Below are 21,979 nucleotides of genomic sequence, written 5' to 3' on the forward strand. Positions count from 1 at the left end.
AAGGGCAGATTTAAGTTCGTTCATTGTGAAAGGAAGGTTGTAATTCTCTGTGTTGTCGGAAAAGAAGTTACATGGTGTTTTTTCTGACAGGTTTTTGGTTTTAAGAAAGCGAACAGATTTGTTAGCAGATCTCGAGTTCTGTTCTATTGTGGAGGCCAGCAAATTGGCAACTGCTTTCTTCTCTGTGACCAGAGCGTCTGAAAGTTTAAGATGATGAAAGGTCGGGCATACGTTTTTGCCCTTAATTCTTTTTAAAACCCTCCACACTTTCTTCTTGGGTGTGTTGGAGGTTAAGGAAGAGCAGAAATCTCTCCATGACTTCCTCTGGCTCTTTTTAAAAACATACCTGGCTTTCGCCCTCAGCTGTTGATGAGTTCGAACGCTATCGGTCTCCGGTCTCCAAAAGACGCGTCGCTGCGCTCTCTTCCGAGACTTGCGGGCCTCCCGACATTCCGCGTTGAACCAGGGCGTTCTAGGGACCTGAGGCTTGGAGGTAGACGATGGGACTGCTGCTTTGGCACAATCTAAAACGATCCGAGTCAGAGCGTCAGCAGGGTCCTTGCTTTTCAATACTGTTTCTTCCTGCAGCTCCGCTCTTATCTTCGTGGTAAAAAAAACTCCAGTCTGTTTTGTCGTAGTACAGGCGGTCAGGCAGAGAGTCACCTTCTCCATCTGTGGGGCGGAGGACGACAGGAAAGTGGTCACTCCCGTGCAGATCGTCGTGCACTTTCCACTCGTAGTCCAGGACCAACGATGGATCGCAGACCGACAGATCTAAACACGAGAGCTTTCCAGAGGACAGATGCAGGTAAGTGGGAGACTTGTCGTTAAGACAGCACAAGTCCATGTCAGAAAGAAGGTTTTCTAAGAGAAGACCTCGGGCTGATGTCATCTCACTTCCCCAGAGCGGGGAGTGTCCGTTGAAGTCGCCCAACAGTAAAAACGGACGTGGGAGCTGGTCAACCAGGTTCATGAGGTCCTGCCTCAGAACACGGACGGAAGGAGGAAGGTAGAGAGAGCAGACAGTGATGGTTTTCTCAAGCGTGACTCTGACTGCCACCGCCTGTAAAGGGGTGCTTAAAAGAACTATAATGTATAAAAGGGACTTGCGAATAAAAAGAGCGACACCTCCCGTCAATCCCTCTTGCTTCGGTTGAGCGGGTTTAAAAATGGAGTTAAAACCAGAGAGAGATAAAACCTTGCCATCTCTTTGCAGAGTCTCCTGCAGCGCCAGCACTGAAGGTTTCAAAGCACGACAAAGCAGCTGGAGTTCCTGAAAATTGGCGTGGAACCCCCGGATGTTCCAGTGGATCACTGCCATTAAAAAAGGTTAAAAAAAATAAAGCAGCAGCCTATTCCATCGCTACCCTCTGCTCCTCTGCTTGCGGTGGCTCAAGGTCCGCCAGGATAGAGTATTTATTTTTCGAAATAAATTTTTTGGATTCCGACCGAGTCGGAATATCCACCACCTCGGCCCCTCCCGATCCCGCCGAGGCCGCAACCCTCCCCTCCTTGAGTTTTGGAGGTACGGGGGGTTTCCGGCCACTTCCGCCAGCCCGAGGGCCAGGCAGACGAGAGGCGGGGCGAGGGGTGCCGGGGGGTGGGGTGGGGCGGGAGGAGGACAACGTGCCTCCGCCCGAGGTTTTCCGCTCCCGCCCAGCAGCCCCTGAGGACTGCCGCACAGGATGGGAAGGGGTGGACACGGCGCCTCCACCCAAGGCCAACGGTTCCGACAAGGCGGTTAAGTCGTCCGTCTGCCTTCCTGTGGACGTCGTCTGGACCGCGACGTCCACCGTCCTGGGTCTGACGACAGAGGCATACGATGCCTTAGGCGACGCGGCCTCCACCTGTTTCCTTGCCTCAAAGAAGGAAATTTTCTTTTCTGTCTTGACTTTCTGGATTTGTTTTTCTTTTTTCCAGGCGGGGCAGTCTTTCGATGAGGACGGGTGGCCACCTCCGCAGTTCGCACACCGGGCTGGATTGACGCAATCGCCCTGGTGCGCCGCCTTCGAACAGGTGCCACACGCCTCTTCCTCCTTACATCGGTCTCTCACGTGTCCGAATTTCTGGCACTTAAAGCATCTCAGAGGGGACGGCACGTACAGGCTTACATTAACTAGCAGGTATCCGACCCGAATGTCCTTGGGGACATCCGGGCAGCAGAAGGTGAGGAAGAAAGTGTTGGTCGGGACTCTGTCCGACCCCTTCCTCACCGTCACCCTGTACACGTCGGTCACTCCCTGAGAGGACAGCTCGCTCTTGATCTTGGCCTCAGACACACCTTTCAACTCCGGGCATCTGATGACTCCCTTTGAGCAGTTGAGACCTTTGTGAGGGGAAACCTTCACCGCCCTATCCACGAAAGTGGTCGCCTTGAGGAGGAGCTGTGTCTGCCTTCTGGACTCTGTCTGCACTAAAAACGCTCCGCTCCTCAGTCTCTTGATGGACTTTAGCGGTCCTGCCAGACACTGAAAGCCCTTCTGGACAGCGAAGGGGCTGAGAGCCAACAAGGGCTTGTCGTCATCAGCGCCCTCCATCACAAGCCACGATGGCCAAAAACCAGAGGTCTCAACGACCTCCGAGTCGGAGTCGGAGTCGTCCGTTCCTTCTCGTCGTCTTTTGCCAGAGTTAGGGGGGTGTAGTTTTTTGGAAGTCATGTTGAAAAAAATGTGAATTCATCCCTCCCTTACCCACCCACCATGGGGTCCAACTTAGGGGCCAAGGTCAAGGGAACACCAGCTTGACCCCTTCCAGGTTTCGGGAGGGATATACGACCAACAGTCCAGCTCCAATGTGTTCCCCCCCGATCATGCCCAGCTCCCGGGGACAGAGAACCGAGCACTACGGGGGTTACCTTCGTCAGCCACTAAACTGCCAGTCTTGACCCAGCCCCACGAAGGGGTAGCCGATTGACACACACGGGCCAATGTGTGCCGCCTGTCTTAGGAGAGGTCCGAGCCAAAGGGATGTGTTGAGAGCAGCGTGCTCTCTCAATCCCCAGGATCTCATTCCCCTCCATCACAGGTCGCGCCGCACGGCAAACACGGTGGGCCTAAAGAAGGCCGCAGAGAAAAAAAGAATGTGGAAAAGAAGGCTTGATGGGGAGCTGAGGACAGAAAAGAGGCAGTAAAAAGAAGAATAAAGAACAGCGAAAGGGACAGTGGGTCACGTTTAGTTTGGGCCTCACTCACGACCTGTTCGGCATGGGAAGCCCTATCAGGGGAATCAGTACAAAACCACCACTTATTCAGCCCTGACAGCTACGATGGCTATGTAGGCTGTCAATTAAGACCTGGGATCAGAGCACCAAACCCCAAGAAGCACTGATGCCCCCGCCGACATAGCTCGCTCGATCACTGGCCACTAAGCCTCCCGACCACGACAAGGTAGTGACCCTCCCGGGAGTGGGTCAGGAGAACACCAGCCTGACCCCCTCCAGGTTTCGGGAGGAAAATGCCCCATGAGAACCACGGCAGAGACGTTGGGATGGATGGGCGGGCATTCAAGTTTGACATGGTAAGTAGGAGGGCAACGCCTACTGGTTCGTATGGTGAGCCCTTGTAACCAAGATGGCAGTGCTAACCGCGATAAAGGAAATCCCCTTGGAACCGTCAGCCCTGGTCATTTGGAAATCCCTGAGGTAGAAGTTGAAGAAGAGATTCTCAGACCACCAGAAGGCTGCCTCTATGACATGCTGCAGTGGCACCGAGTGCTGGAAAGCAGCCGAAGTAGCTATGGAGCGCACTTCGTGTGCTCTGGGATTAAGACAGTTGATATCCCTGTGAGAATGAGAGTAGGCTCTACAAATGACTTGGGAAACCCAGTGGGAAATGGTGCCTGCAGCAATGTCTTTCTTGTAATTCTCACTGAGGGAGATGAGAAGACGTCTCTGAGAAGAACACCTATGGTGAGACCTATCCCAATAGTATTTGAGACACAGAACAGGGCAGAGATGCCAATCCTCATCATCTTGGGCAAGAATATCAAACAAAGGTCTGACCCTGAGAGAGGGGAGAGGGACCTTGGGGTCTTGTTTCTTAGCCAGGAACTCTGGAAGGAAACGAAGAGTGATGGAACCATCTCTGTGGAAGGCCAGATCTTGTGGTATTCCACTAAGACCATGAATCTCGCTTCTACGACGGACCGTGGCCAGCAACAGAAGGAAAGTGGTCTTGAGGGTGAGTAAGTCGAAAGGAATAGTACCCAATGGCTCTAAGGGTTGTTTCTGAATGAAATCCAGCACCAGGAACAAGTCCCACAGTGGCACTCTTCTGGGATTCTAGCTTCCTTCAGACAGTAGGCACCTCTCTCAGCAGGAAATCCGCTTCAAAGGGGGGACCACCTAGCTGTTTGATTTTGGTACAGATGGCAGACCTGTACCCTCACACAGAACTAGCAGACAGGTTGAGAACCGAGGAGCAGTGAGCCAGAAAGTTGGCCAGCTGCATGCTCGTAGGGTTAGTAGGGGGAACATTCTGAGTAGTACACCACTGCAAACATTTCTTCCAGCGAAAGTCATACAAAGTCTCAGTTCCCTCCCTTCTTGCTTTGGTGACTATGGACAGGAGGTCAGAGGAGGCACACCCTGGGTTAGCGCCGCTGACACAGAGGCCAACCGAGGGGTCGAAGACTTCAATGGTGATGCTGACAGTTCCCACCGCACAGGAGCCACGCGTGCAGGTGGAGCAGTTGAGGATTGGAATGAGGAATCCCTGAACGAGGTTGCCTCAGCAGATGAGGTTTGGTTTCGAGTTTCTGGGGTGGAACATGTGTCAGGGACTGAAGGTCCGGATACCAGGGCTGGGTTGGCCATTTCGGCGCAATGAGAATCAGCTGCGGGCATTCCAATCTGGCTTTCTGGATCACCTTGGACAGAACTGGAAAGGGAGGAAACGCGTAGGCAATCGGACCGCTCCAGTCTAAAGAGAGAGCATCCACTGCCCACGCTTCCGGGTCGGTGACCGGAGAGACATAAGTGGGAAGTCTCTTGTTGAACTTTGTGGCAAAGAGGTCCACCATCGGCCGAAACCACCGTTCCCACACCCCCTGAAGGGTGTCCTTGTCCAGGGTCCACTCTGTGTGGATGATACTCTTGGACCTGCTGAGAGCATCTGCCAAGATGTTGGCTTATCCTGCTATGTGTCTCGCTGAAAGTGCAATGCCCTTGCTGTGGCACCAACGGAGGAGAGCCTCAGTCCACAGGGAGAGGTCTGCCGAGTGCGCTCCCCTCCCTTTGTTCACAAAACATGCGGCCGTCGTATTGTCCGTGAACAAGCGGATGGTCTTGCCAGTGGCCTCCCCCATGAAGTGCAGGAGAGCCCTGCGAACTGCCTCTAGTTCCAGAACACTGATGTGGCATAGATGCTCCTCCGGGGACCAAGTCCCTGCTGCATGGAGTGAGTCCATGTGGGCTCCCCAGCCCAGGGAGGAGGCGTCTGTGAAGAGTGCCACCTGAAGAGTAGGTGGGGCATCAGCCGCCGTGGCGAAGTGGTTAGCGTCGCGGACTGACGGCTGGGAGGACACGGGTTTGAATCCCAGTGGAGGTGGGTTTTTCGGCCCGTGGCCGGCTCCTACCCAGAGTTGAGTGTACTGTGGGCTTAAATGGGGAGACTGGGACCATACAGTCGACTGTCATCCACTTCAAGAATGCGTCTTTGGGTGTGTTGCTCTAATTACCTGACCAACACTGCAAGTGTCTGTATCTCTCGGTCCTGGTTAACGCCGGGATATCATTATGACAGGAAGCGTTGAGTACAGCCTTGTCATGCAGTCCCAAACCAAAATGGACCTCCATAGCAACATCGTCATCCTCCTCCTTCATCGTCATCAATAGAAACTTCAACTTTATCAGTCGGCTTCCATAGCTGAATTTGATGCACTGGTGACTCAAACACAGGAGTGCATTGCTGGCCTAAAGGACTGGATGACTCTCAACAAGCTGCAATTAAATGATGATAAGACTGAATTGATGATAACCTGTCCAAAGAAGTTTCGTCAACATCCTTCCTTTCCTGACTCTGTTCTGATCAATAGCACACCTGTTTCACTTTCTCCCTCTGTTCGCAGTCTTGGTGTAATCCTGGACCATTCTCTTTCCTTCCAACAGCACATTTCGAATATCTGTAAAGTTGCCTATTTGGAACTGCGTAGAATCAGCTCTATCCGCCACTATCTCTCAACCGATGCAACCAAGACACTTGTATGCTCTCTGGTTCTCTCAAGATTGGATTACTGCAACTCTCTTTTGGCCGGCCTTCCCAAATACCTGTTAGACAGACTCCAACGAATTCAGAATAACGCTGCCAGACTCATTTGCAGAGCTTCTAAATTTGACCATGTTTCTCCTCTCCTTCAGTCTCTCCACTGGTTGCCTGTTTCTGATCGAATAGACTATAAGCTATCCACTCTGACCTTTTCTGCAGTCAACGGATCTGGCCCCAAGTATCTTTCTGAACTCATCCATATCTATACCCCGTCTCGCCAGCTCCGTTCTTCCTCTGATACTCGACTTCTCAGGATACCTCACGTCAGAAGTAAGACCTATGGACACAGATCGTTTTCTTTTCAATCGCCAAAGACGTGGAACAAGCTCCCTGATAACCTCCGTCATTCTGATTCCCTGGCATCTTTTAAATCTCGTCTCAAAACTCACCTTTTCCCTCAGCAATAAGTTCAATTGTGGCAGGTCCACAACTACATGCATGTATATGAATGTGTATTGTGTGTGCGTGTGTTTATGTAAGTTTGTGCCTGCCTATGTGTGCGTATGTGTTAGGGTAGCTGTTAGATACACATGTATGTTAAAATGTATGTATGCAGTGTGTGTGTGTGCGTGCGTGTGTGTGTGCGCGTGCGTGCGTGTGTGTGTGTGTGTGGTCACATTTTGGTGTGTGTATGTAACATAGATATAATGTTTTATGTTATCAAAAGCGTTTTTGTAAAGCACCTAGAGCAGATTTCTGGATAGTGTGCTATATAAGTATCCATTATTATTATTATTATTATTATTAGAAACAAAATAGTCTCAAAGTCTGTGGCCTTTCATGCCCTGCTCTCATGGTGACCTCAGTTTCAATACCCCTCCATTTCTGTGCTTGGGGTGAGTCCTGTCAATGTCGTCAGCGTCGGCAGATTCATGGGGGGCTGTTGTTGGAGGGACATGGTGGCGGTCTCCACTCTGGGAGGGACGCTCACTCAATCTGGCTCCGCGACTAAGCCATTATTGTCGTTAGTAGTGGGCTTAGCAGGTGATGTCCTAAGTATGTTAAAACAGAACAGGCACCACTGAACACCACCGAAGTGACTCAGCAGCAGTGCAGGGTCTCCTCTGGTGTGTGGCCTCCTGGCGACCTAACATCGATGGTTCCCTGTGGACTGCCGACGCTGGAACTGCGACAGATGAACCCAGGTATGGCCGTGTATGGGGGAATCTAAATGAGCGGCGTGGGAGTAATGCCATTGAAATGGAGCAGATGATGGGGCAGCAAAAAAAAAAAAAAAAAGAATAGGTGGGGCTATGGGCACCCCCTGTGTCAGAAGAGGGGTGGTAAGCCACTCTGATGTCACTTTGAGGAACTACTCGCCCAGACATATCTGGGTATCCCATGGTTGAGTGCTCTGGGACCACCGGAGCACCCTGCCCAGGGGAATGAGAGGTGCCATGGACTCCATCATGCCCAGGAGAGAAGAAAGTGTCCACGCTGTTGCTTGGGAGGAACGACGCAAGTGGCTGAGGAGGCCTGCCAGATGGTCTCAGTGATCTGGCGTCAGAGAGACTATCATGGACCACGTGTTGAACCTCATCCCTAAGAAGTCAAAGGACTAACTTGGGGACAGATCGCATTTCTCCGGGTTCGTGAGGAAGCCCAGTTGGGAGCAAAGGTCTAGAAGTCTGGCCATATGACTCTGGCACAGGGCCTGCGACTGGGCCAGGTTAAGCCAGTCGTCCAGGTACACACAGAGACGAATGGATTCCGACTGGACGATGGACACCAATTTCAGCACCACCTTGGTAAACAGGAAAGAGGCAAGGGACAGACCAAATGGGAGAACTGGAACACCTTGTCCTTCCACACGAACCTCAGGTACTGATGGGACGCCGGATGGATGAGGATATGAAAATAAGCATCTTTCAGATCAATAGAGGTAGCCCAATCGCCCTGTTGAATGGTCTCCCGAATCTGTGCCTGTGTGTCCATCTTGAATTTGATTTTGGGGAGGAATTTGTTGAGGGGGGACAAGTCCAAGACTGGTCTCCGCCCTCCCGAGACCTTTGGAATCACGAACAACTGGCCGTAAAAACCAGGGCCCGGGTCCAAGAGTTGAGATATCGCCCGTATGAGGAGTAGGTGCGATATCTCTGTCTCTAAGATGCTCTCTGCTGAGCTGGGCACATAAGGAGGAGGAGTGGATCTTAGAGGGGGGCGGTCCTCCGCCCAAGGCAGCATGTACCCCGACTCTAGCACCGACACAATCCAGTCGTTGAGTCCCAGAGCACGCCACTGATGTGCATGCTGGGACAAGTTCCTACTTGGAGGGGCTGGATGACTGGCGGTGCTGAATAGGGGCCCAGTCATTGGGCGTGCTGCCTTCTGGCCTTGGGCATGGCCGGTTGGCTTGGACGGACATGTGGTGGTTTATTCCTCTGCCGCTGATTCTGTGCACACCGCTTCGACGGTGGCGTAGTATATGGAGGGGCCCTGGTGGCCAGTCTCTTCAATGGCATAGAACCCTGGCGCACCTGGGAGGTGTGGGCTAAATATGAGGCCACCTCCCTGTTTGTCTCTGCCCTGTGGCTGACAAATTGGGGCACATACTAGCCGAAGAGGGAGTGCTGCTGCGCTGGGATGGACCGCAGGGCAGCCCTCTCCTCTACTGGAATGTCAGAGAGGCGGAGAACGGCATTACGCCAAGCTAGCATAGTACTGAAGTGAAGGCTGGTAGCTGTGTCTGCAGCTGCCATGAAACCAGAGGCTACCCTATTGCCAAAAGTGTTTAACCTCTGGTTGGTGAAGAGGCCCGGCGGGACAGAGGAAGGAGACCCCGTGTCCTGATTAACTGGACGCTGTTCCCACAGCTCATTGGCCCTGTGGAAGAACACGTCGAAGAAGGTATAAGTCGTGGAAACTTCGAGGAGGCAGCGGTGGGCCAATCTGTCTCACTCTGCTAATGTTTTAAAAGATAGATTAGCTGAAGTGGGGAAGGTGTGCGCTGTGAGACCAACATCCTGTCCTGCGCGGAGGGCTCCGCTTCCCCGTAGGCAGGGTGGTCCTGTGTGTACAAGGACCACACCCCGCCCTTGGAGGAATCTTCAAGGAACTTGCCCGGGGAAAAAGTGCCCGGGGCTGAGAGGGACTCCCTGCCTGGAGGAGGGATGGAAGCAGTACCCCTGACAGTGTGGGCTGGCTTATTAAGCCATTCCTGTGCCATTTCTGGCACTCTGAGTCGTCTGGTGGTTCTGGAGTTAGAGTCACATGGCCTAAGGAGGGTCAAGGGTAACAATGCAGCCCGAGGGACTGATTCAACATGCGTGACCCAATTGGGGAGGGTCAGTTCGAGCTCCTGATTAACTGGACGCTGTTCCCACAGCTCAATGGCCCTGTGGAAGAACACGTCGAAGAAGGTATAAGTCGTGGAAACTTCGAGGAGGCAGCGGTGGGCCAATCTGTCTCACTCTGCTAATGTTTTAAAAGATAGATTAGCTGAAGTGGGGAAGGTGTGCGCTGTGAGACCAACATCCTGTCCTGCGCGGAGGGCTCCGCTTCCCCGTAGGCAGGGTGGTCCTGTGTGTACAAGGACCACACCCCGCCCTTGGAGGAATCTTCAAGGAACTTGCCCGGGGAAAAAGTGCCCGGGGCTGAGAGGGACTCCCTGCCTGGAGGAGGGATGGAAGCAGTACCCCTGACAGTGTGGGCTGGCTTATTAAGCCATTCCTGTGCCATTTCTGGCACTCTGAGTCGTCTGGTGTTCTGGAGTTGAGTCACATGGCCTAAGGAGGGTCAAGGGTAACAATGCAGCCCGAGGGACTGATTCAACATGCGTGACCCAATTGGGGAGGGTCAGTTCGAGATCGGCTAAGTCTGAGTTTGGTTCAGGCTGGTCCCAAGGGAGGCGTGGGCTCAATTTGTCCCCCTGGGATGGGGGTGAAGAGTGCTCATCCACTTGTTAATCCTCCTCCGAAGACAGAGGCTCCCCCTCTTGCTCCCAGTCCATCCCCTGCTGGGTGCCATCCCAAGTGGATGTACCCGCTGGGGCGTCCTGTGAGCTGTGCTCAGCCCAGCGGGATGAGCTGGGATGATCCCAAGCAGTGACCATGGCCGCAGCTGTTATTTCCTTGACACCTGAAAAGCAGGTGGGGAGAGTGTGGACTGTAGGTCCAACCATGCTTGGGATGGTGGGTGCCACACCTTCTCAGTGATGGCATCCCTGGATGCAAGAGGGACCCATGAGTGCTGAGAAGGGACAAACACCCACTCATCTCCCTGTAGGACTGAGGGCTGGGTAGGTGAGAACTGCAGGCTCCCCCGGGGCGAGCGGGGCCCCACGGCAGCCGTCGGTCCTGACAAGGTGGCCGTTGTGACCGTGGAGGTCACCTGTGGGTTGACAGAGGCCCGATTTGTGGATTGAGTGGCAATATTGGTCGAGGAGCTCAACCTGACTGACAAGAAGCCGATCCCACTTGTTGGGGCTGTGTGTGTCAACCTGTGAGATGTGTTGGGTTGGGTCCGGTGGAGAGCGGACGAGGGGTTGGCCCCTGGTCCTCCCGGCAACCCAGTGTGCACCATTGGTGCGCCCCAGTACGGGTAGAATGGGGGAAACCACCCGTGGGCACCAGCCATCCCATGACCCCAACCCCAAGGGTCACTGGCGCTTTGACCTCCATGAAGGGAAAAACCTGGCCAAGTCGGAGGGAGGTCAGGTCCAACTTGGGTGTCAGTCCCGCCAGAAGACGAGCGGGCTGACTGCCCAGAACCGCCTGGCACGCGCAGGCCTCCCCCAGCAGGGGAGACCGGCCGGATAGCAGGAAGACCTGCAGAGCACGTGGCCATACGCCCCGAATCCCCTCCCATGGGGAGAATGGGGTGGCTTGGCCCGGGGTGGGCAAAGTAGAGGTCCCCCCCCCAAAACCAAAACTTTCTCCCCCCCAGAAGGAGGTGGGGGAGGGGGATTGGCAGAAGAGGGAGGAGGGGGAACAGCAATGGGGCCCCTGAAGGCTGTCTCCGAGTGGGGATCCGAGTAATGGCCGGGCGTGGCCTCCACTTGGGAGTTCGTGCCTAGACGTGAGTCACCACCGCCAAGAGAGGACTTGCCACTCCCTCTTTTCCGTCACCTCGGGAGGTGATGCTCATACCCCTTCCCCCCCGGTCCCCTTCATGACCGTTTTAATGGTATGAGTGTCGCCTCTGCGATCAGAGTCTAAAGACGCATCGCCGCGGTCCCTATCGAGAAGAATTATGAGCTCCAGGCTTGGAAGAGTCTCTTGCCGGGTCTCAATCGTAGCATCATGATTCCTGCCGTTGTGGGATGGCATACAAGGCATGGTACCCCCGCTTAGGCACCCAGCGAAAATCCGATCCCCAACAGAGAAAGGAAAGACAGGATCAACTTAAAGGTAGAGAAAAACGAATGATTTGAGGGGGCCAAGTCGAATTGAGTACACAGAATGTAAGAATATAATAAACACAAGCCGCATGCAGCAAAATAAGGGCAAATGAATACGCTTAATAGCCAAAAAAAAAGCGTAAGACGAGACAGCGCAAACCTTACAAGATGGCATGGAGAGCCTTGGCCAAAGGAATGATTCAGCACTTACAGCTTTTAGAGGCATTTGATTGGCTAAGAGCGGACGGGGCAAGACTTTTCACTGTTAGCTGCCAAAATTTGGCCAAGCAAAGCAAACCGATAGGCCTAGTTTGCATCAGTTTGACATGGTACAGTATACGACACCAAACAAAGCATACTGATCACTGAAACTATTCAGACTTCACATCACTCCAAATATGAGACTGATACAGTACTTCTTCTGAAAACGTCTAATCAAAAAATGAAATAAAATATCACCCCACCCCCCCCACCCCCCTCCAAATGATGCATAATGTCCATGTTTTGCTTTAACAGAGAGTTAAAAACAAATGTGTGGCACAGATACATGTATATTTTCCACAGTACTGACCAGAGTGCGTTTTCCACATGTTCGTACAGCAGCAAACTGCCCACAGCTTGTGTGAAGTTGAGTGCTGCCAGAAACCCCACGTAGTAGTAGAAAGAACGCTTGGCTGAAAAGTGATACAATTATTACTGAACAATATGCACTGCAAAACCTGAATCTCTGAATAATCCCACTTCACTTCAACAGCTCCAATTTTTTTAAGCAAGAAGATGGGCGCAATAGCCAAGTGGTTAAAGTGTTGGACTTTCAATCTGATGTCCCAGGTTTGAATCTCGGTAATGGTGCCTGGAAGTGGTGGGTAAAGGGTGGAGATTTGTCCCATCTCCCAGGTCAACTTGTGCCTGAAGCCCTTTTGTGTGTATACGCAAGCAGAAGATCAAATATGCACATTAAAGATCCTGTAATCCATGTCAGCGTTCAGTGGGTTATGGAAACAAGAACATACCCAGCATGCACATCCCTGAAAACAGAGTATGGCTGCCTACATGGTGGGGGGAAAAACGGTCATACATGGAAAAGCCCACTCATGTATATATGAGTGAATGTGGGAGTTGCAGCCCATAAACGACGACGACGACGAAGAAGAATGAAGCAAAAAAACTCTCTCTGCTAGTTTGGACACCCACAAGATACCATATTTTCTGGCCGACAATGCACTGCAGCGCATAAGGCGCACCCACTAAATTTTGAGAAAATTTATTTTGAACACATAGAAGGCACACATCTGATAATCCACATCTGTTGTAAAGTGAAAGTCCTCTATTATGGCTCTGCTGACAGCGGATGTTATTTTCTGAGAAGAGATATAATAATAGTAATAATAATCAGTATTTTTTATAGCGCTGAATCTTGTGCACAGACAAATCAAAGCACTTTCAAACCAGTCATTCACACGCATGCAAAACTCTAAACTTGAGAAACTGAAGACAAAGAGGAGGCAGGGGAGGGAAGCTATCATGGAAGGAGGTGGGTTTTAAGGCCAGAGGCCTAGTATCATCTTTGGAAAATTATATCAGAAATCAGCTTGTTTTCATTTGCTTGTTGACTCAGTTCTGTTACTCTGTTTGTCTGCTTTGATATCTGCTTGCTTTTTTTTAATTAATTTTTTTAAATTTTTTATACACAATTTTTACAGTTTTACAGCCTTTAGTCAAATACTGTAAAGCCCCAATTCATTAACTTGTTCAATCAGAATCCAGTCTGCTGGCCCTGCTTTAGAGTGATCATCTTCACTTAACTCATTGGAGATGTGCCGGCGCTTTGGCGCCGGCACTCCGCCCGCTCAGAATGATGTGCTGTAGTGTAGGATTCGGCAGATCGCAGAATTTTTTTTCATACACTCAGCAGTGTTCAATCAAAAGGAAACTAATCAGGCTGTCTTGAGGGATCAGTCTAGGAAAAACTGAGTTATTTCCCCTTGACTGTTAACTGCATGAAAGGCTTTTTTCTAGACTTTTCTGGACTGGGTCAGAGGTCAATCTTTATATAACCAAAATGGCGGCGAGACAAATGTACTCCCTGCGTGAGGCTGTCGAAATTGTGACAGAAAAAGGATCAGACATTGAACGTGACCTCCTTGACACTGGTGACAAATTCTCTAACAATTTTTCTGATGATGATGACATCATGTTATTTATGCTGTCACTCCTGAATTATTATGCATGTGTATATGCTGTGTAATATTATTGATGTTTATTTTGCATTTGTGTTTTGTTTTTTCTTCTTTTTTGCCCCCTTTTTGACTCAGTTGTGTAAACCAAAGTGAGTCTATGTTTTAACCCGGTGTTTGGTTGTCTGTGTGTGTGTGTGTGTGTGTGTGTCCGTGGTAAACTTTAACATTGACATTTTCTCTGCAAATACTTTGTCAGCTGACACCAAATTAGGCATAAAAATAGGAAAAATTCAGTTCAGTTCTTTCCAGTCATCTTGTTTAAAACAATATTGCACCTATGGGATGGGCACACACACAAAAAAAAAATGAAGCCTAATTATATTCAAACTGCGTTTACCGTTATATTTATATTTTTTGTATTCTCTAAACTTGGCACTTTGATCTGATATTCTGACCCAACAACAAGAGCAGTCATTATTATCATTTTTTGCTCAAACAGGAACTTCTTTTGCTAAGCATGGAAGTTTTATTTATTTTGCAAACGTTATGGTGCAGATAGTAAAAAAGGGAAATTACTCTAATTAATGCTAGGGGACTTAACTCACTCGTGACGACAAGTTTTCTCCCTTGCTTTTCCCCACAGACGGCCCATTTGTAAGGGTTTGGAAAAAAATTACAAAAAATACAAAATACTGTGTAAGAAAATGAAACTTTCAGAACTGGTTTATTACATGTTGAGCTATTACATATATTAAAAAAAAAAAATCAAATTTCTCATCTTATTTTTACAGTTTTGCCATATGTAGAAAATACTGCCAATTTTTCACCCTGAATCACCATACCCATGCTCGCTTTCTGCATTAAATTCGTTTTCTTCTTTGTCATCATCCACCTCTTTAATGTCCGACCCTTCAGTTTGTAGCCAAGTTTCAGTTTGTAGTCAAGTACTTCGGCAACCCTAAAACATTGCCGTCAATGCCTTGTTCTCTTCACAACATTCTGAGAAGAGACCGCTTTGCTAACAGGCTGGCACGCGAGCAGACGACCGGTCAGTGACTTTGTCAGCGTGTGTGCGAGACAGGCCACACATCCCAGGTTGACCAATCATACTGTTTGATTGTGGAGTGACCCAGAATAGCGCACTCTGCTTGGCTAATCACAAAATCACGTGTACATCGCATGATGGAATTTTACTTTCGGAGAATGCTATTCCATTCCTTGTGTAGGAATGCGTGAGAATTCCTTCGTCCGGAGAGAGTTAATTTGCTTTAAACTGATCTTTCTCATCTTAAACATTACATTTTGAAATTATACTCAATACATAAAAAGCTTGGATTTTTTTTTTTAAAGTGTATCACAAATGAGTCTTGAAGGCCTTGCCTCTCTTGCTTTTTTTTTTGCAATACATGCAAAAGCTTTTCTTCTTTTTTTTTTCATGACAGCATTGTCTGTTACAGAAATTCAAAACACCTGACACCCATGAGGAGATCTGCCAGACACAGGAGCTGACATGGGGAGACTGAGGCCAGGCAGTCACTGGCCTGCTTACATTCCACCCACCAAGGAGCAGCAGACCAGGAAAACACAGAGAGGGTGCAAGGTGTGTTACGCCAAACACAAAGCACAAGGAGCGAAAAACGCAAAAAAGAAAAGCCACCACAGGTGAAAAACGCAAAAAAGAAAAGCCACCACAATCATGTGCAAACAGTGTAAAGTGCCCCTCTGTATTGTTCCATGCTTTGAGGTGTTCCACCCAGTCAAGGACTACAGCAAATAATAATAAGCTACAGCAGAAATGTATAAATAGTTTTTGTTTGTTTTTTCCAAGTGATGGATTTGTATGGTTTTGCTTTTTGTGTCTTTCCAGTGTTGTGATCTTCTATTGTTGTGCAACATTTGACTTCAAACTGATTCATGAGAATCAGGGAACCTTACTGTGTGAGAAAATCATCTTATGCTGCCTTGTGGATCAGGTGATGGATATGACATGCCTGGTGAGTACAGTATACCTATTTTTCAAATTTTTTTTTTTCAGTATTTAGTGACATAATTCAAAATATTAAAAAATATATATTTAGCAGCATTTAATGAGAAAACTGTTTTAAAATGTTAAAAGAAGAGATGGTAAACTTTCTAGTGATACATAATTTGTATGTCTTTGTCTCTGTGTGCAAGTGTATTGAATTTTTCAAATATGTCCATATTTGCCCGTCACAGCAAAACTACATGCACCATTTAACTACATCTCCATAGAGTTAAAATGTGGTGTAATATGCAATTTGACACAAGAATTTTACACACACAAAACATCTAATATTACAAGATAGCCAAGACAGTTTCAATTAGCTTTGACAGGGACACACACATACAGTATGTCTGGTTCTGAAAACTTACAAGGTAAGGTAAATCTCTCCCGTAGACGAGTCAAAGGTAGAACCAGGACAATGCAGTACACCTGCAGACACACACACACACACACAAATGCACACATACACAACAATGGTTACTCTTGTGCATGTCACATATGCAACTGCTATTACTTTTCATTTCTCAATGCAAATCAAAAGAAGGCAGAAGCCACTGAAAGCAGAAACCAGTCCCCAAAGCAACACACATTTAGATCCAATGAACAATGTAAGCTTCTCTGAGCAATGCTGATTAGATGATCTAAAGTACACAATGTTTGAACATGGATTTCTGCACACACATTCAGTCTCACTTTGTTGCACTGACTTCACAGCCGATATTGCACCCATCCATGACAAAACTTCCGTTTCTGTTGGTACCCTTACATCCACAACCTGCTTTCCTTTATCTTGTACACTATCTGTCAACAGCTTATTTTGAATACTCTGTTGCACTGGGTGCTCTGACCAATAAATCCGCTTGCCCATCAAGTTGGTATCAGCAACTGAAATTCATACTTCCAAAGCATAATGAAAACATCCACACTCTGAAAGAGCAATGAAAAAGAAACACAACAAAAACACTTTTATGCCTCTACCTTTGACAGTTCCCAAGTTTTGTCTAAAAATGTCTGTTATAAAACATGTGATTTTTGACAAACTTTATACAGGAAAATACTGGGCTAATTAATTATTTGCTTTCTAATTTATGTCCAGTGGAATGAGCCTTTTTTCCCTCCATAGTTCAATATTTTAAGTTATTGCATCTGTAATATGGGGAGTCTGTATTATTCCCCCAGTTTGGTTAAATATACTTACCATGTCAAAACAAACAAAAACAAACCCCAAATACTTCTACTAGTCTTCGTTCAAACATTATATGTTTCAGCACTCTCTGGGCATTTTTTTTAATACTTTTTTTCTTGGCAGAAATATGACCTGTTACAGAATATCTTTTAGCTGGATTTTAGAAGAGTGATAAAGGTCAGCTTTGTATGAATGATACTATTCATGAAGACAACACTGGACTGTTGGCCGCCATTCTTTCTCTGTTTCTGGACCTTGCGATTGGAATGAACTTCCTTTTTCGCTTCATCAAGTCTCCACACTCAGCTCTTTCAAGTCTGGCCTTAAAACCCACCTCTTCCAGGGGTGCAAGTGGAAAAAAGTGGCAAGACTGAAGTCCGGTCTAGGGGGTCTGGGGGAGTGCCGTAAGCTCCCCCAGCGGGGTCCGGCTCTCTCAGGGCCTCTCAGAGTGCCTTTCAAGAAGAAAATATTTATATTTTTGGCAAGGAAAATTTATGGATTTTAGGTAATGCTTTTAATGGACTAAGCACGTGCAATGCCGTGTGTCAGGTAATATGTTGCTGTTAGTCGGGACATGTGAAGGCTTTCTACAGCCTTTGTGTCTTTAGCTGAAGTCTTTATTAAGTCCACTAGGTCTTCAGAGAGACTGAATGGAAGGCAGTGTTCAGAGAGAAACAAACAAATTCTGATCTTAAGGTCCATGACTTTATCCGTCAAACTAGGGCCAGCAAACAGAGGTTTTGCACAAGGCATTGTGGAGGTGTGCGAGTAGGAAACGAGCTGTTGAAGATGGTCTGGATCCTCACTGTGTTTCACCAACGATCTCTTTCCGTTTTTTCCATAGTTCAGTTTTGTGTTGTTACAGCATTTGCAAATAGCCAAACCACTTGCGTCAATTTTCACGCACCACATCGAGAATTTCCGTTTCAGTTTGTCTTCATGGTTGAGCCATTCATTTTTCCACTTGTTCTTACAATCTTTGTCGATTTCTTGAGCTTTTCTCTCGTCAGAAACTTCCAAAAACGGCATTCTGGCATGTGAAAAACTTGCAGTTTTGCTTCCCGCTACCCGAAGATTAAAGCAAAGATGCTTCCCCTTCGCAAAGACAGAGCTTAGGCTAGCGCGGGAAGTGAAGCCAAACTGCTGGCCCTTGCATTTCAGAAAATAGAAAAACAGCAAATCAGATTCGAGAAGCTGACGATCACGCGGTAAGCACGCTGAAAGCACATGCTTAGAGTCACGTAGGCCAGCCACCTATACTGACGTTTCATTAAAAAAGTGATGCCTCCTTTGGTTGTGGGATATACCACTCTGTTCATGTCAGGTCAGGTCATTAGATCTGCTACTGGTAACCTGTAATCCAGTACAACCTGTTCAGGGTCGGGTTGCCGGCGACTAAACCGGCACTCCCACCGCTCCCTTCCGGGACTGGTGAGGCGGGTGGCTAGACACCCTTATGGAGATCCATAAAAGGGCGTTGGCTCAGGAGAGCCACCGACGGCCATCTAGCTCCACTGTGCTGTGTGCATGCCACACGCAGTTGGCCCCCGGGGTGTGTCTACCCATGCATGCGAAGTCTGGATCCGGCAGAATCTGCGGAAGAAACCTATCGGTTCAACGGAGAGGAAGGCGGTTACAGCAACGCACTGTGGAGTGCAGAGAGCAAGATGAGACACCGAAAGGATATCTTGGTCATCCACTGCATCCGTGCTCATCCTCCAGTCGTCTCGACTTAGTCTTGCCACTGGAAATTGGTGGACCCGGACGAGAGAGTGAGGTTGACGTTGCGCAACTCCTCTTCACTTTAAACAAACTCATCGCGCAAGTCATCAGTCATCCAAAATGACCTTTCATCCTTCATCATTTCATCACCCCCAAGTCCTGTGGCGACAGGCGAGCGATGAAACGACAGGTGTGGGTACACTGGCAGTCGCAGTCGCAGACCTGCACGCAGGCGGCTCAGGCCATAGGGTCGTTCTTCATCGACAGGAGCAGCGATGGAGCTCGGCAGCCGTCTGAGCAGCCCTCTTTAGGAATGCACTGCTCACCTCCCTGGCATGAGGAAGGGGCTAGAAAAGGTGCCCTAAAAATTGCCTGCTCCATATCACTCTGGCCAGCATACCGCGGCTGGCGGGGACCCTACATCAGCGGTCGAAACAACAAGAAAGAAAAGAAAAAAACAAGGATCGTTCCTCTCACCATTGGTGCTTGGAACATAAGGACTCTCCTGGACAGAGATAACGCGGACAGACCCCAAAGGAGAACGGCACTAGTTGCATCCGAACTCGCCAGATACAACATTGACATCGCAGCCTTGAGTGAGACTCGACTCACAGGTGAAGGCGAGCTCTGTGAACGGGGATCTGGTTACACCTTCTTCTGGAGTGGACGAGGAAGCGAAGAGCGACGTGAGGCTGGCGTTGGTTTTGCAGTAAAAACAGCACTTGCCAGCAAGCTAGCTGGAATCCCAAAGGGAGTCAACGATAGGCTTATGACCATGAAACTCCCACTGGCATCTGGCCAGAAGCACCTCACCATTGTCAGTGCCTACGCCCCAACCATGACCAACCCGGATGAAGTGAAGGCGAAGTTCTACGAGGACCTTCACTCTGTCATTGCTGCTATCCCTAAAGCAGACAAGCTCCTCATTCTTGGGGACTTCAATGCTAGAGTTGGCTCTGACTACATCTCCTGGGATGGAGTGATTGGAAAGCACGGTGTGGGCCACTGCAACCCAAATGGATTGCTTTTGCTTCAGACCTGTGCAGAGCACGAACTGCTGATAACCAACACAATTTTCTGCCTCCCTACCCGTAACAGGACGTCATGGATGCACCCTCGATCAAAGCATTGGCATCTAATCGATTATGTCATCGTCAGGAAAAGGGATAGGCAAGATGTACGTGTAACAAAGACCATGTGCGGCGCCGAGTGTTGGACAGACCATCGCCTTGTAGTCTCGAAGCTGAATATTCGAATCCAGCCCAAGAGACGCCCCCAAGGCCAGAAGGCTCCAAAACGGCTCAACATCGCTAAGCTGAAAAACATCACCATCAAACAGTCCTTTGTGGAGCTGCTGGAAGATCGTCTGGAATCCGCCTCTCTGGACAACCAGAATGTGGAGTCTGACTGGAGGACCCTGCGTGAGCTGATCTATAGTACAGCTTCAGAGACCCTGGGACCCATGTCCAGAAAGCACAAAGACTGGTTTGATGAAAACTGTGATGAAATCAAGCAGCTTCTGGATGAGAAACGCCGTCTGCATCAAGCCTACCTGAGCAACCCAAAGTCCACATCAAAAAAGGATGTGTACGATGCCATCCGCAGGACTGTTCAGCAAAAGTTACGCCAGATGCAGGATAAGTGGCTGAGTGACAAAGCTGATGAGATCCAGGGATATGCTGACAGGCACGATATGAAGAGGTTCTATGATGCCTTAAAAGAAGTCTACGGCCCCACATCCTCAGGATCATCCCCCCTCCTCAGTGCAGATGGGAATACCTTGATCACCGAGAAGGAGAAAATTCTCGAACGCTGGGCTGAGCACTTCAACAGTGTCTTAAATCGCCCTTCCTCCATAAATGATGAAGCCATAGACCGTCTCCCACAAGTCCCCATCAACGAAGCACTGAACGATCCGCCAACACCTCTTGAGACCCAGAAAGCAATTCGTCTGCTATCCAGTGGCAAAGCACCTGGCTCAGACTCCATACCAGCAGAGGTCTACAAGGATGGAGGCACTGTGCTGACTGAGAAGCTCCATCAGCTGTACTCACTCATGTGGAAAGAAGAGACGATCCCCCAGGATTTCAAAGATGCATCTATCATTCACTTGTACAAGCGAAAGGGGAACCGGCAAGCCTGTGATAACCATCGGGGCATTTCCTTGCTCTCCATCGCAGGCAAGATACTTGCCAGGATCCTACTAAACCGCCTCACAGCACACCTTGACCATGGTCATTTGCCTGAGAGCCAATGTGGATTCCGGAAAGAGCGCGGAACCACCGACATGGTGTTTGCTGCAAGGCAGCTGCAAGAGAAATGTCAGGAGCAAAATGCTGATCTGTTCTCCACCTATGTCGACCTCACTAAGGCCTTCGACACCGTGAGTAGAGAGGGACTGTGGAAGATCATGGCCAAGTACGGATGCCCTCGGAAATTTATTTCCTTGGTCAGCCAATTCCATGAAGGCATGCAGGCTCGAGTCCAGGACAAAGGCGAAACATCTGCTCCTTTTGCTGTCACAAATGGTGTCAAGCAAGGCTGCGTCCTGGCTCCAATGCTGTTCAGCCTCATGTTCTCTGCAATGCTTACTGATGCCTTCAGAGATGGCGATGTTGGAATCGGCCTAAAGTACCGAACAGATGGTAAGTTGTTTAACCTCAGAAGGCTTCAAGCAAAAACGAAGGTCATGACAGACATCATCAGAGACTTTTTGTTTGCTGATGATTGTGCCCTCAATGCTGGATCTGAAGCTGACATGCAACTCAGCGTTGACAAGTTTGCCACTGCCAGCAGGAACTTCGGCCGTACCATCAGCACGAGGAAAACTGAAGTTCTCCATCAGCCAGCCCCAGGGAAACCCTACGTTGAGCCGAACATCACAGTCAACGGTCAGAGACTCAGTGCGGTGGAGCGGTTCACATACCTTGGCAGCACACTGTCACGAAATGCGACCATCGACGATGAAGTGAACGTCAGGATTGCAAGAGCAAGCGCAACTTTTGGTAGACTCAGTGCAAATGTCTGGAACAGAAGAGGCATTAGTCTTGAGACCAAGCTAAAGGTCTACAGAGCAGTAGTTCTCCCCACACTACTGTACGCCTGCGAAACTTGGACAGTGTACCAACGACATGCCAAGAAGCTGAACCACTTCCACACAACATGCCTCAGGAAGCTACTGAACATCAAGTGGCAAGACAAGACCCCAGACACAGAGGTGCTCGCAAAAGCCACCCTTCCCAGCATCTTCACCATCCTGATGCA

The 21,979-nt window shown here is 49.1% G+C and overlaps 1 protein-coding gene across 1 annotated transcript in view; it reads right to left on the bottom strand.

Moving 5' to 3' along the window:
- Positions 1–21,979, bottom strand: part of LOC143299898 (transmembrane protein adipocyte-associated 1 homolog) — a 119,270-nt gene that overhangs the window by 42,651 nt on the left and 54,640 nt on the right. The window contains exons 8-9 of the mRNA XM_076613401.1: positions 16,176–16,236; positions 12,173–12,275 (exon numbers count right to left, since the gene is read on the bottom strand). Coding sequence (XP_076469516.1) covers positions 12,173–12,275; positions 16,176–16,236 — 164 coding nt within the window. The remainder of the gene's footprint in view (positions 1–12,172; positions 12,276–16,175; positions 16,237–21,979) is intronic.

Source organism: Babylonia areolata, chromosome 25 (genome assembly GCF_041734735.1).
Source record: "Babylonia areolata isolate BAREFJ2019XMU chromosome 25, ASM4173473v1, whole genome shotgun sequence".
Lineage (NCBI taxonomy): Eukaryota > Metazoa > Mollusca > Gastropoda > Neogastropoda > Buccinidae > Babylonia > Babylonia areolata.